Source organism: Rhineura floridana, chromosome 21 (assembly GCF_030035675.1).
Source record: "Rhineura floridana isolate rRhiFlo1 chromosome 21, rRhiFlo1.hap2, whole genome shotgun sequence".
NCBI classification, from domain to species: Eukaryota; Metazoa; Chordata; class Lepidosauria; order Squamata; family Rhineuridae; genus Rhineura; species Rhineura floridana.
The window spans coordinates 11,300,370-11,314,944 of NC_084500.1; the positions used below are offsets into that span (position 1 = coordinate 11,300,370).

At 47.1% G+C, this 14,575-nt stretch overlaps 1 protein-coding gene across 1 annotated transcript in view; it reads right to left on the minus strand.

Annotated features, from left to right (window-relative positions):
• KSR1 (kinase suppressor of ras 1) overlaps positions 1-14,575 on the minus strand; it is a 158,993-nt gene that overhangs the window by 87,541 nt on the left and 56,877 nt on the right. The window contains exon 2 of the mRNA XM_061604725.1: positions 4,430-4,570. Coding sequence (XP_061460709.1) covers positions 4,430-4,570 — 141 coding nt within the window. The remainder of the gene's footprint in view (positions 1-4,429; positions 4,571-14,575) is intronic.

Sequence of the window (14,575 nt, forward strand, 5' to 3'; positions counted from 1 at the left end):
GGTCACTGCTCCCAATCGGTTCAACAACACTTACATCTCGCACCAGGTCCCGGTCCCCACTGAGGATTAAGTCCAGGGTTGCCGTCCCTCTGGTCGGTTCCATGACCAACTGGTCTAGCGAATAGTCATTTAGAATATCTAGAAACTTTGCTTCTTTGTCATGACTGGAACACATATGCAGCCAGTCTATGTCCGGGTAGTTGAAGTCACCCATTACTACCACATTTCCTAGTTTGGATGCTTCCTCAATTTCATATCTCATCTCAAGGTCTCCCTGAGCATTTTGATCAGGGGGACGATAGATCGTTCCCAGTATTAAGTCCCTCCTGGGGCATGGTATCACCACCCACAACGATTCTGTGGAGGAGTCTGCCTCTTTGGGGGTTTCGAGCTTGCTGGATTCACGTATACAGCGACTCCGCCACCAATACGTCCTTCCCTGTCCTTCCGATATAGTTTATATCCAGGGATAACTGTATCCCACTGGTTTTCTCCATTCCACCAGGTCTCCGTTATGCTCACTAGATCAATGCTCTCCTCTAAGACCAAGCACTCCAGTTCTCCCATCTTGGTTCGCAGGCTCCTAGCATTAGCGTACAGGCACTTGTAAGCAGTGTCTCTCTTCAAGTGTCTTTGGCACTTGTGGTTAGGCCTGTGGTAATTTTGCTCTTCTGAATTTATATCCTGTGCCCCTGCTCTCACAATGCCTTCTTCTAGGCCTACCCCTTTTAAAATGTTCTGTTAATGACCTGACAGGGTTGTTTTTTCTCCCCCTCCCCTTTTCCCTTAATGTAACTGCAATTTAAATTTTTTTTTTTTTAAAAAGGAAGAAGATCCCACCCTCTTGCATATCCCCAATGCTGTGCTCTTTGTGCAATGACAAAGCCAGGAGATAAGATCCTGGACCTCCCAGGAAGGTGATTCCCCCTTTGCATTCTGCAAAGTGAGTAAGATCTCAGGGGAGACTGGCAAATGCCCTGAGGTGGGGATTTTTTGTGTGTGTGTTTTTGGGCTTAAGCAATTCTAGAAACCCCCAATAGTGTTATGTCAACATCACAGCAAAGATGCACGCTCACAGGCTTCAGTCAAACCCTATGGAAAACTACTGGACTTAGCATTAGTAACATGAGGGGATGTGGTTGGAAGGCACCTGGCTAAGGCTCACACACCAGCACAGGGGTCTCAAACGGTAACCCACCAAAGCCCTGCTCCTCCATGCATCCAAGCCGTGATCAGAAAAAGAAGAGAAGCCTTTAGCTGCCTTTTCCTGTGCTTTGGAGCGGATTGGGCCAAGAAGGAGAGCAAGGAAGTAACAAGGAGTGCCCCCCACCCCCACCCCCAAAAAGCTGACACTGACGAAAAAGTTCATGTATCTTCGTTGGATTAATGACCTCCTAGGCCACACCTGCACTATACATTTAAAGCGGTATCATGCCACTTTAAACAGGCATGGTTTCCCCCAGAGAACACTGGGAACTGTAGTTTGTTGAGAGTGTTGAGAGTTCTTAGGAGACCTCTGTTCCTCTCACAGAGCTAAAATTCAGGTACTTTTAAGTACTTGAAAGGTTGCTACACAGAGGAGGGCCGGGATCTCTTCTTGACTGTCCCAGAGTGCAGGACACGGAATAATAGGCTCAAGTTGCAGGAAGCCAGATTTCGACAGGACATAATGAAAAACTTCCTATCTGTTAGAGTGGTACGCAATGGAATCAATGACCTGAGAAGGTGGTGGGCTCTCCAACACTGGAGGCCTTCAAAAGGCAGCTGGACAGCCACCTGTTGGGGATGCTTTAAGATGGATTCCCGTGTTGAGCAGGGGGTTGGACTTGATGACCTTACAGGCCCCTTCCAGCTCTATGGTTCTACATATGAATTCCCAGAGATCTCCCAAGGCCCTGAAGTTGCTGAGGCTTCCCCACAGCTGCTATGGGACGTGAGAAAAAAAGAGTACACGAATTACTTCTATGCCTGGTTTGGCCCTCACATCCAAAACACCCGGGGCTTAGTTCGAGAATGAGGGACCTCAGGCCTAGGGCCAAATGTGGCCTGTCCACACCTCTCCATCTGCCCCTTGGGACTCTAACCAGGGTCACACCCCGCCCCAGCCACATGCTCCTTGAGTGGTTTTTGCCTGACTGGTATGTGTTCTTATACACTAACAATGCTTCTTTTTTTCCAGGGAAAAGAGGGATATACCAGTGTGTGTAGACACTAAAATGTACATGTACTGCCTTCAAGGCAATTCTGACTTATGGCGACCCTATGAACAGGGTGTATCATGAGGCTGAGATGCAGTGACTGGCCCAAGGTCACCCAGTGAGCTTCATGGCTGTGTGGGGATTCAAACCCTGGTCTCCCAGGTCGTAGTCCAACCACTTCACCACACTGGCTCTCAAGCGTGTAGACACTAGCTGGCTGTACAAAAGATAAAATTCACATTCAGTGTTCCACCCACTTTGCTTCTGGCCTCGCCCATTACAGGCATGTGGCCCCTGGAAGGTTGCACAGAAGGGAGTGTGGCCTTTGGGCTGCCAAAGGTTCCCCACCCCGGGCTTAAGTAGAGATCTCAGAAGTAGTTTGACTCTGGAACTCATACACGAACAGGAAAACACTCCAAAATCTCCGCAAAATATTGCCTCTCCTTCACCACTACATCTAGAATTGGGGTCTTTCCAGACCCAGGGCGCAGCCTTCGTAGCAGAACTGAGGCCTGGCACACCCACATGTTAGAAATTAAAGAGGTGGAAATGGCTGCTGAGTGAGGATGGCCCCACTAGGTGGCCTTGGTCACACAATGCTCCCAGGCTTCTGAGTTCCCCATGTAACAAAATGAATTAAGATCATGACTGAGGGTACATGAGATAAGGAAGTGACATCAGCCCTCCTGGAGACTGGAGATAAGGTAGCAACTAATCTCAAGAATTTCACACACAGACACTTTGGTTTTGCAGTAAGCCCAAAGAACTTTGCAAAAGCAAGAAAAAAAGCACACCCCATTCAGCCAAGTTCCGCAGCAAGTGAGAAAATGTGCATGCAAAAATCTCAGGCGGGATTTAAGCAGCTTGAGTTGCAAGTGACAGCAGCATACAGTGGTTAGATCTGACTCTTTAAAAGTGACAGGTACATAGAAAAAGTTCCTTTTATGGAGCCAGATCAAAAGGATGTTAGGGGCCCTGTTAAGAAGCACACTCCAGAGCTTACATATGAAACCAAGAATGTCACAATCTGGTTGCCGCATCTTAAAAAGGATATTGATTAAACACTTAAAGTTTACAGTCAAAGGCCTCGTGGACAGGGTGAACTAATTGAGTAATAAATTTCACAACCCAGGGGATTTTTCTCCTCTTTTACCTCTAACTGGACAGAGAAAGGCAAGGACTCCTGAGCATGTGCAGAGGTCATTTTCAAAGCATACATTATGGAGAACTATCTCCATCAACAGACATTCCACATGGCTGCAGCAGAGTGGGGAGGGGAAATGAGGGGGCAACTTTCAAGAGCTAGAGTAGCATGGTAACTCACAGTGCAATCCTACTCAGAAGTAAATCCCACTATGGTCCGCATCTGCACTGTACGTATCACTGTAAACGTCATGGCTTCCCCCCCAAAAGAATCCTGGGAATTGTAGTTTGTCAAGGGTGGTGAGAGTTGTTAGCACAGCCTTTCCCAACCGGTGTGCCTCCAGATGTTGTTGGACCACAACTCCCATCAGCCTCAGCCAGCATTGCCAATGGCTGAGGCTCATGGGAGTTGTGGTCCAACAACATCTGGAGGCACACCGGTTGGGAAAGGCTGTCTTAGCAGATCCCTCTTCCCCTCACAGAGCTACAACTCCTAGAGTTCTCTGGGAAGAGGGATTGATTCTGAAAGCTCTGCTACAACTCACAGTACCCTTAACAAACTACAGTTCCCAGGATTCTTTGGGGGAAGCCATGACTGATTAAAGGGGTATCAGAGTATTTTAAATGTAGAGTGCAGATGGGGTCTAACTAAACACACTTAGGACTGTACTGTAAATTATCCAAAATAAGCAAAATATATTTAAAAATATGTATGCCACTGAGCTGGTCCCAGGCTATGGTCTGACGGCACATGAGGCCACCACCTTGCTGAAACTAAGCAGGTCTGGGTCTGGTCAATGCCTGGATGGGAGACTGCCTGGGAACCACATGTATCCCACCTTGGGTTCCACGGTGAAAGAAAGGTAACAAATAAATAAATAAATATTATTTTATATTCCTCCTTTTTTTAAAAAAAGAAAAATCAAGGATATACAAAGTTTAAAATGCACATCAATACAATGAAAATAAAGTAGAAGAATCCCAACACAGAGACAAGCAGATCCTGCTCAATCCTCCCAACTGGGACCTCCCAACTCAGCCATCCTTCCCGTAAACACACACCTTGGCGCACGCTCCGGTCACCTTACCTGAACAACGTCTTTCCTCACGTTGACAAGATACAGCCAGTCACTGAACCTCGGGTAACTGTTCAGCTCAACTGTCCTGTCATTCACAGGGACGGCCAACTTGCACTGCAGTTGAATGCCAATGTAGCGGACAAGTTTCACCTGCCGAGGGAAGAAGAAACCGATCAGAAATGGCACCTGAAAGCAACCAAGAGCACAAATGGCGAGCCCAGAAGGGGCCGGTTGTGGAGGCCGGTCTTTCAGGGCAAACGGGGCATCGCCCCACTAACTTCAGTCTGCGGCTCAGTCAGGGCCGTTTTCCTACCTTCTTACAACCACTCCGGAGCTCAGCAGGGAGGAGGATCGGGACAAAACTAGGATTAGTCGGCTCCGCCTGTCATTGGCCCTGCCTCCGCTTACTTAGGTTCATTAATTTCAGTGGGTCTACTCTGAGAAGGACTTAGTTGTAAACAACCCAAACTGTTTTGATTATAGGGTGGTATCCATGCTAGCCCTACTCAGAGTAGACAAATTAAAATAATGGATACGACTAACTTGGGCCCATTAATTTCAATGGGTCTACTCCAAGTAACATTCAGTTGGATACAATCTATTGTATGTTAAACTGCTATAACCTGCCCTGGGACCTTATGGTGAAGGGCAGGTAATAAGCAAGCTTCAGCAAGGCCTTGTTCAGTCAAGACTAAACTAGATGCAATGGGGCAGACATAGAGATTTCATTCACAGGTATCCCCCATACACTGTAAGCAGAAGGGGTAAAAGAACATCAGAATCCTTGGGCAGCTGCTTCAGGACCCCAACAGGGTACCACTGCTAAAGCCGGTCCGGTCTCCCCTCTTCTATCACTGTTTTGAACCGCCATTTAAAAAATTTCCCACAATGCCCAAGAGCACCACCAATATACAGTAGGGCCCTGCTTTACGGTGATACACTTTACAGCAATTCGCTAATACAGCGGTTTCAGTTAGACACAATTAAACTAAACCCCACTCATACGGCGCTTGTTTCGCTTTTACTGTGGTTTTCGAGCATCGCACGCCATTCTATTCAATGAGTTCCACTTTACAGCGGGGGTCCGGAATGTATCCTGCCGTATGAGTGGGGCCCTACTGTAACATCCCTGGCCTGTGGCATTATGGGAAATTTAAACAGTACTGTAGCTTATTTGGCTCAGGCTTTGCAAAACAGAAGATCCCAGGTTCAATCCCTGGTGTCATCAGTCAGAGCAGGGAAGAAGCGGTGGTTGCTGGGCTACAACGCACCATCATCCCCAACCGTTGGCCATGTTGGCCAGGGCTGATGGGAGATGCAGTCCAACAACATTGGGAGGGCTGCAGGTTGCCTGCCTGAGAGAGCAGGCCACAAATAAAGAGTTGCACAATAGTGGACTGGATTGGATTAACAGCCTGACTCAGCCGCTTCGCATGTTAAGATTTAAGGTCAAACGCTTCTCCTTGTGGGTAACTGAAGCTATTTCCTAAAAAGGAGGAGCTTCAGAGACACACGCTGGTAAATCATTTGCTAGACCTGCCAGCTTCTCAACCTAGAGATGGAAAAATTTCCCCTATGTTGTCTTACAAGTTATTGCAGCAAGACAAGCATTTCAAGCAGTTGCTTTGAGGGAATCGTTTCTGCTGCCCTGAAGGAATACGTTTTGACTCCACTGGAGGCTGGTCCATTAAGGCAAATGAGGCACTACCCTATCAACCCAAGTCTGCCTTCCACCAGCCCCCACCTGACTGCCCAGGGGGTGGTCCTGCCTGCCAGCTTCCTCTCTCCTCAATCCCAGGAGAACTTTAAGGGTGCAGTTGTCCAGGGTTGCAGGAGATCCCAATATCCTTCCTTTTTTGGGGAGCCAGGTCCCACCCGAATCCCTAGACCTCCAGTATCGTATGAGCCCTTTCAGCTTTTAATGATGCTGCATGTCTATATATGTGTGTGTGTCATGCATGGTAAAGTGCAATGCACATGAGTGTGTGTGTGTGTGTTGCAGCCAACAGAGGTTAAGATCAGGAATTTCCATGCACTCCCTCCTCAACCTCTTCAGCTCTGCCCACATGCAGTTACTCTGACAAGCTGTGGAGAGTGAGAATGATGTAACTGTAGAAGAGACAGGGAATCCTGAGGGTAGCATCCCATCTACATCATCCAAGCAGTTCGCAGCACTAGGAGATAAACGTGCAGATGCTGAATCCAGTAATTCAAGCAACATCTCCGACAGTGAGAAAGAGCCATCAAATGGTGACCATGACAGAGAAGCAGAAAGCAGTATTTTTATTGTATAGTCTTAGAAGGCGATGTGGCTGTGCAAGGGCACGATGTGACTGTCACGAAGGGATCTCACACTTCTGAATTTGCCACTACGCTACTGGACAAAACTAATGGGAGAGAGAGAGCCCAACGGGGAGTGGAGCCACAGCCAATGAGAGGCACAGCCAACTAATTCTAGTTTTATTTATTTATTTATTATTTGATTTATATCCCACCCTTCCTCCCAGCAGGAGCCCAGGGCGGCACACAGGAGCGCTAAAAACACTTTAAAACATCATAAATACAGACCTTAAAATACATTAAAACAAAACAAAGTTAAAAACATTTTTTTAAAAAAAGCTTTTAAAACGTCTTTTAAAAAAGGGTTAAAAACATTAAAAAAACATATTAACAAGCAATTATAACACAGACGCAGCCTGGGATAGGTCTCAACTTAAAAGGCTTGTTGAAAGAGGAAAGTCTTCAAAAGGCACCGAAAAGATAGCAGAGATAGCGCCTCTTTAATCAGCTGTATCCAGCAATATCTGGAGGGCCACAGGGTTCCACTTCTGCCTTAGACCAGGAGAAGCCCTCTCGATCCAGCCAGTGGTGGGAAATGCATCCTGTTCCCCACAGTAGCCAACCAGAGGGGTCAGGGCAGCCCAGAAGCAGGCAAAAGCTGCCGCCCTCCTCCAGTGCTCTACTGCAAATGGTATTCCGAGGTATACTGCCTCTGCACATGGAAGTGCTTTCCCTAACTATAGTATAAGGACTGAGCCCTGCAGGAACAAAACAAAGTCCCTAAGCATTTGCCATTGTGACTGAGAGGCCTCTAGGTTGGGAAAGGTGAACAGAGGAAGTCGCCTTATTCTAAATCAAACCATTGGTCCATCTTGCTCAGTGTCTACACTGACTGGCAGCTGCTCTCCAGGGCTTCAAGCAGAGTTCTCTCAGCCAGCCCTACCTGGAGATGCCCTTGGGGATTGAACCAGGGGTATCCTGCATGCAAGGCAGGTGTTCTACCCACTGAGCTACGGCCCTTTAGTTAAAGTCCTAAATATTTGGAGGGCACCAGGTTGGGGAAGGCAGATGCAGTCCAACTAGGGAAGGACGGATCACTGTCTTTCTGGTCCGTGCCAGTTTCAGAGGCATTCATTTAAAATTCTCTCTCTGCAGCTATCTGTGGATTCCTTTTAAAGCATGGAAATTTGTGTTCTGGAATGTATTTTCCCCCACATAAAAAAATATACATTTTTGTGCACATTTTACCATAGCAAATAGCATGACAGTATGCGTTTTGTTCCAAAAAGAGTATTTTTTGATGCGTTTAAACCAAAAACATTTTTAATGCAATTTTTGGCATACTTCTTTTGAGCCCAGTCCTGTATTGCAAAATTGGGAGAAGCACAGAAGCCAAAGGATAATTGTGCTCCAGCCCAGGAAGTGCAAATCAAGCCTGCGCACTTAAAAAAAGTGACATCCCTGAGTCCAACATCCTGTTTCCCACAGTCCCCAACCTGATGCCTCTCAGCAGCCCACCAGCAGGGCGTAAAGGAAACTGCCTTTCCCTGTAGCTTCCCAGAAGATACACAGAGAGAATAAGGAAATATACAACCTTTTACACACACACTTTTTTAGTCTTTTGCAAATCTATGATGTCTTGTAAATTTTATCCCAGACATGTAAACATTGCTTATCAGTGACAGGGAATGCACGGCAAACTTTTGAAATGACCCAAACATGTCGGATTTCCCACTGAATCAGCACCATGCTGGGAGGGGCAGCAGTTTGCAATCTGACTCCACCTACACGTCTAGATCATTTACACATTCCCCCCACGCAGCAGCGGCTGTTGCCCTCCAAAGCTGGGATTAACATCTAAACACCACCTACATCAGGTTTGCACTGGAAAGATATACATTCAGGAGGCAGACACTGCATTTCTCTTTTCTAAAGGGAAGGCTTGAGCTGTCACATTTCTGGAAGTCAGTTACAAGTCTGCAACACCGAGGACAGACAAAAGAAAGCGCTGCGTCACACAGTGCGTCGTTAAGCTACGGAATTCAGTCCCACGAGGGAGGTAGTGACAGCCATCAACTTGGAGGGCTTTAAAAGAGGATGATGGGATACTACAGGGCTTGGTCCAGGGCCCATTGCTCTGCAACATTTTTATTAACGACTTGGATGAGGAGGTATAGAGCACGCTTATCAAATTTGCAGATGATACAAAATTGGGGGGCACAGCTAATACCGTCGAAGACAGAAACAAAATTCAAAGAGATCTTGATAGGCTGGAGCATTGGGCTGAAAACAACAGAATGAAATTCAACAGGTAATACATGCAAAGTTCTACACTTAGGAAAAAGAAACCAAATGCACAGTTGTAAGATGGGGGATACTTGGCTCAGCCATACGACATGTGAGAAGGATCTTGGAATTGTCGTTGATCACAAGCTGAATATGAGTCAACAGTGTGATGTGGCTGCAAAAAAGGCAAAAACTATATTAGGCTGCATTAACAGAAGTATAGTTTCCAAATCGTGTGAAGTATTAGTTCCCCTCTATTCAGCACTGATTAGGCCTCATCTTGAATACTGCGTCCAGTTCTGGTCTCCGCACTTCAAGAAGGATGCAGACAAACTGGAACAGGTTCAGAGGAGGGCAACAAGGATGATCACGGGACTAGAAACAAAGCCCTATGAGGAGAGACTGAAAGAACTGGGCATGTTTAGCATGGAGAAGAGAAGACTGAGGGAAATATGATAGCATTCTTCAAGTACAAGAAAGGTTTTCACATAGAGGAGGGCCGGGTTCTCTTCTCAGTCGTCCCAGAGTGCAGGATACGGAATAATGGGCTCAAGCTGCAGGAAGCCAGATTTCGACTAGACATCAGGAAAAACTTCCTAACTGTTAGAGCCATACGACAATGGAACCAATTACCTAGAGAGGTAGTGGGCTCTCCGACACTGGAGGCATTCAAGAGGGAGCTGGACAGCCATCTGTTGGGAATGCTTTGATTAGGATTCCTGCATTGAGCAGGGGGTTGGACTCGATGGCCTTATAGGCCCCTTCCAACTCTACTATTCTATGATTCTATGTTTCTATGAGACAAATTCATGGAGGGGAAGGCTATCGATGGCTACCAGCCACGTTGGCTATGTTCTGCCTGCACTGTCGGAGGCAGGGTGCTTATTTATTTATTTATTTATTTATTTTCATTTCTAAACCGCCCATAGCTAATAGCTCTCTGGGCGGTGTACAAAACAAGATTAAAATACAATATCAGAATAAAATCAGTAACAAAGAGCAACAAAATTAAACTAAAACATTAAACATAAAAACATGAACATTAAAATGCCTGGGAGTATAGCCAGGTCTTAACCTGGCACCTAAAAGAAAGAACCGTAGGCGCCAGGCGTATCTCCTCCGGTAAGCTGTTCCACAGTTCGGGGGCCACCACAGAAAAGGCCCTAGATCTAGTAACAATCCTCCGGGCATCCTGGTGAGTTGGTACCCGGAGGAGGGCCTTAGATACTGAACGAAGTGAACGGGTAGGTTCATAGCGGGAGAGGCGTTCCACAAGGTATTGCGGTCCCACACCGTGTAAGGCTTTATAGGTCAAAACCAGCACCTTGAATCTGGCTCGGAAACAAATAGGTAGCCAGTGCAAGCGAGCCAGGACAGGTGTTATATGCGCGGACCGATTGGTCCTCGTCAACAACCTGGCTGCCGCGTTTTGCACTAGCTGAAGTTTCCGAACAGTCTTCAAGGGCAGCCCAACGTGGAGCGCATTACAGTAATCCAGTCTAGAAGTTACCAGAGTGTGAACAACTGAGGCGAGATCATCACTGTTCAGATAGGGGCGTAGTTGGGCTACTAAGCGAAGATGGTAGAACGCATTCCGTGCCACCAAGGCCACTTGAGCCTCAAGCGACAAGGAAGGGTCAAAAAGGACCCCCAAACTACGAACCTGTTCCTTCAAGGGGAGTGTAACCCCATCTAGAACAGGAGAAACATCCACCATCTGGGCAGGGAAAGAGCTCACTAACAGTGTCTCAGTCTTGTCTGGATTGAGTTTCAGTTTATTAGCTCTCATCCAGTCCATTATCGCGGTCAGGCAACGGTTCAGCACATCAACAGACTCACCTGAAGAAGGTGAAAAGGAGAAGTAGAGCTGCGAGTCATCAGCGTACTGATGGCAACGCACTCCAAAACTCCTGATGACCGCACCCAGAGGCTGCATGTAGATGTTAAAGAGCATAGGGGACAAAACCGATCCCTGAGGGACTCCACAATGGAGAGTCCAGGGTGTCGAGCAATGTTCCCCAAGCACTACCTTCTGGCGACGATCCGCTAACTAGGAGCGGAGCCACTGCCAAGCAGTGCCCCCAACTCCGCGAGCCTCCCCAGAAGGATACCATGGTCGATGGTATCAAACGCCGCTGAGAGATCAAGGAGAGTCAACAGAGTCACACTCCCCCTGTCCCTCTCCCAACAAAGGTCATCATACAGGGCGACCAAGGCTGTTTCAGTGCCAAAACCGGACCTAAAACCGGATTGAAACGGATCCAGATAATCGGTTTCATCCAAGAGCGCCTGGAGCTGGCCAGCAACCACCCTCTCCAAAACCTTGCCCAAGAAAGGGACATTCACCACCGGTCTACAGTTGTTAAGAACATCTGGGTCCAAAGAAGGTTTCTTTAAAAGAGGTCTTACTACTGCCTCCTTGAGACTGCCAGGGACTACGCCCTCTCTCAAGGAGGCATTTATTACCTCCTTGGCCCAGCCGGTGGTTACAGCCCTGCCAGTCTTCACCAGCCAAGATGGGCAAGGGTCCAGAGCAGATGTGGTCACCCGCACCATTCCAAGCACCTTGTCCACTTCCTCGAGCTGCACCAACTGAAATTCATCCAATAATAAAGGACAAGGCCGCGCTCTGGACACTTCAATGGATTCATCTGTCATAACATCAGAGTCTAAGTCCCGACGGATGCATACAATCTTGTCCTGGAAGTGCTCCACAAATTCGTTGCAGCGGGCTTCCGATGTTTCCTTAATATGATGTGGGCCAGAATGTAAAAGCCCTCGTACCACCGTAAAAAGCTCCGCTGGGCGGCAAAGGGATGATCTAATGGTGGTAGCAAAATAAGACTTTTTCGCTGCCCTAACCGCTTTTATGTACAACTTAGTGGAAGCACTTACCAAGGAATGATTACATCCGTCAGGAGTTCGCCTCCACCTGCACTCTAGCCTCCTTCTCTCTTGCTTCATCACTCTCAGCTCCGGGGTACACCACGGTGCTGTATGAATTCTGCACCGAAGGGGGGGCGCGGGAGCGATCATGTCGATGGCCCGGGTCATCTCCGTATTCCACAGGTCAACCATGGCCTCGACAGGAGCACCAGTGCTATCAGCCGGAAAAACTCCCAGAGCCCTCTGGAAAGCTACAGGATCCATATGAACACATTGCTGGGAATCGCAAGTGACGAGGGCGCCCTTGTGCTCGGGTTCTCCTTGTGGGCACCTGGTTGGCCACTGTGAGAACAGGATGCTGGACTACATGGGCCACTGGCCTGATCCATAATTATATCATGCACTGCAGTTTGTGTGTCTGCGTGAGCATGCGTGCCTCTGTTAAATGGAACTCTGGGTGCAGGATATGGGGTTCCAAATCCATCAAATCCGGATCAAATCCAGATTTACTTAGCGCCACCAAAGTGGCGTTTCCAGATAATTTCAATACAGATCAACAAAGAGAAAGGGAACCAACAATTAATGCCACGCATCCCTGTGGGAATAGAAAATGATACCAGGGCAATTTGACATTACTCCCCCCGACAATTTACTGGTTAAGGAAGCGAGAAAATGTACATGAACTGGCAAAGAGGAACCTTTGCTGTAGTCTTTGCTGAACAGAACTTGCAGCCAAGTAAACTACTATTGAAGAACCCTACTATTGAAGGCTGGGGGGGGAACAGAGGGAAGGCACTGCAGAATTATATAGCACTACATCAAATGCTTGCGTGGAACCTTGAGTTTAATTCCTCCTTGCGAACTGCTGGAAAGCAATAGCAGAGCTAGAACCGGCGCTCTAACGCAGAAACAACTACATGCATCACACACACATACGTCCTTCAATGGTGAAAACCCGTCAGGATGGGATGCGAGGTATATCCTTAAGAGAAACTCTCTCCTCAATTACCAGCATCTTAAAGGCAACCCTACCGGACTGGATTATTCCAGGGTTTCTCAAAGTGGTTGATATTGACCCCGCTGGGTTCAATGGAGGGGGTGAAGAAAGACCTAGGGGTCAAAAGGAGGTGAAAAGGCCCTAAGGGTGGAAAAGAAGTTTACAAACTTACAGTGCAAGAAGTTTAACTAGAAACTACGAGCCTCAGAAATAAAGGGCATGGGCATATACAGAGTGCACTCCTGTGCCAATGAGGCACCTCTATATTTAGTAAGACAATTCCAGAATACAACAGATAAAGCCTACCCTATCTCATTAGAGAGAGCCAGTGTGGTGTAGTGGTTAAGGAGTTGGACTACAACCTGGGAGACCCAGGTTTGAATCCCCACACAGCCATGTGACCTTGGGCCAGTCACTGCCTCTCGGCCTCAGAGGAAGGCAATGGTAAACCCGCTCTGAATAACGCTTACCATGAAAACTCTATTCATAGGGTTGCCCATAAGTCGATTTGAAGGCAGTCCATTTCATTTTCATCTCATTAGACAAGACAAAAAGTACAGTATCATTATTTTCATTTGTTTTACTTCCTTTTTAAAAAAAAATTATGATTCCTAAATAATGGCGATGGATGACTCATAAATGTTGATTATATATTAATATTTCTAGACTTTATTTCATTTACATTTCTAAGAATTTGGGTTGGGGTCGATGACAACTTTATCAGCTCGTCCAGGGGTCCATGAATTCTGAAGTTTGGGAAACCCTGATCTATTCCAACTTCCCCTTTCAAAGAATGGCCAATCAGATGCTTGCGGAAGCTAGACACAAAGACAAATGTATGCTAATCTGGCAGTGTTTTCTGCTCTGACTGGCAGCCACTCTATGGAGTCTCAGGCAGAGAGATATTTCCTTATAACAATACAAACAATTGATCCATACAACCCGGTCTTGTCTGCCAGCCAGCTCTCTTGAGACAGGGACGGTGACCCTGTGGTCATCCAGATGTTGCTGGACTCAAACTCCCATCAGCCCCAGCCACAGGGATGATGGAATCTGTAGCTCAGCAACATTTGGAGGGCCACAGGGTCACCTTCCCTGCTCTACAGATTAAAGCTATCTGAGATCCTGGCGGTGCCTGGGATACAACTTGAAATCTTTAGAATGTGCTCTACACATTCTCTACAACTCAGCTATGATCCCTCTCCAAAAGGTGATGCCCATTCACGGCTGTTTGTCCCCAGTCTGGGATTTTAAAGTATGCTCCTTCTGTATAATGAATGTTCCTCAGGGCAAAGACCTGTCCCTTTGCAGTCTGCAAAATTTCAAGCACATTAACTGTGAAAATTAACAGAAACCTCAGAAACCTCTATCTTTACAGTTGAAAACTGCACTCCACACCCATGCTGTCTTTTGGAAATTTCCCCAATTGTTTCAAAAGATCATTGAAGCCAGTGGACATCCCCACATGACTCAGTAGCAAATTTCATGCATCACGGCTTCAGTTGCTGCTAAGTACAGTCTCACATTTTGCAAATACCTTGGCACTGAACATTTCTGACTGCACCTGTTCTGCAGCTACCCTCTGAACGCATCTACCCATTCATTGTCAGTATGCTTACTGTTGCCCATCACAGGGGCTAGGAACTTGATACTGATGTGGGAACAAACATTCCACCTCAGTGACCAAATGCATACCATCCTCAAGC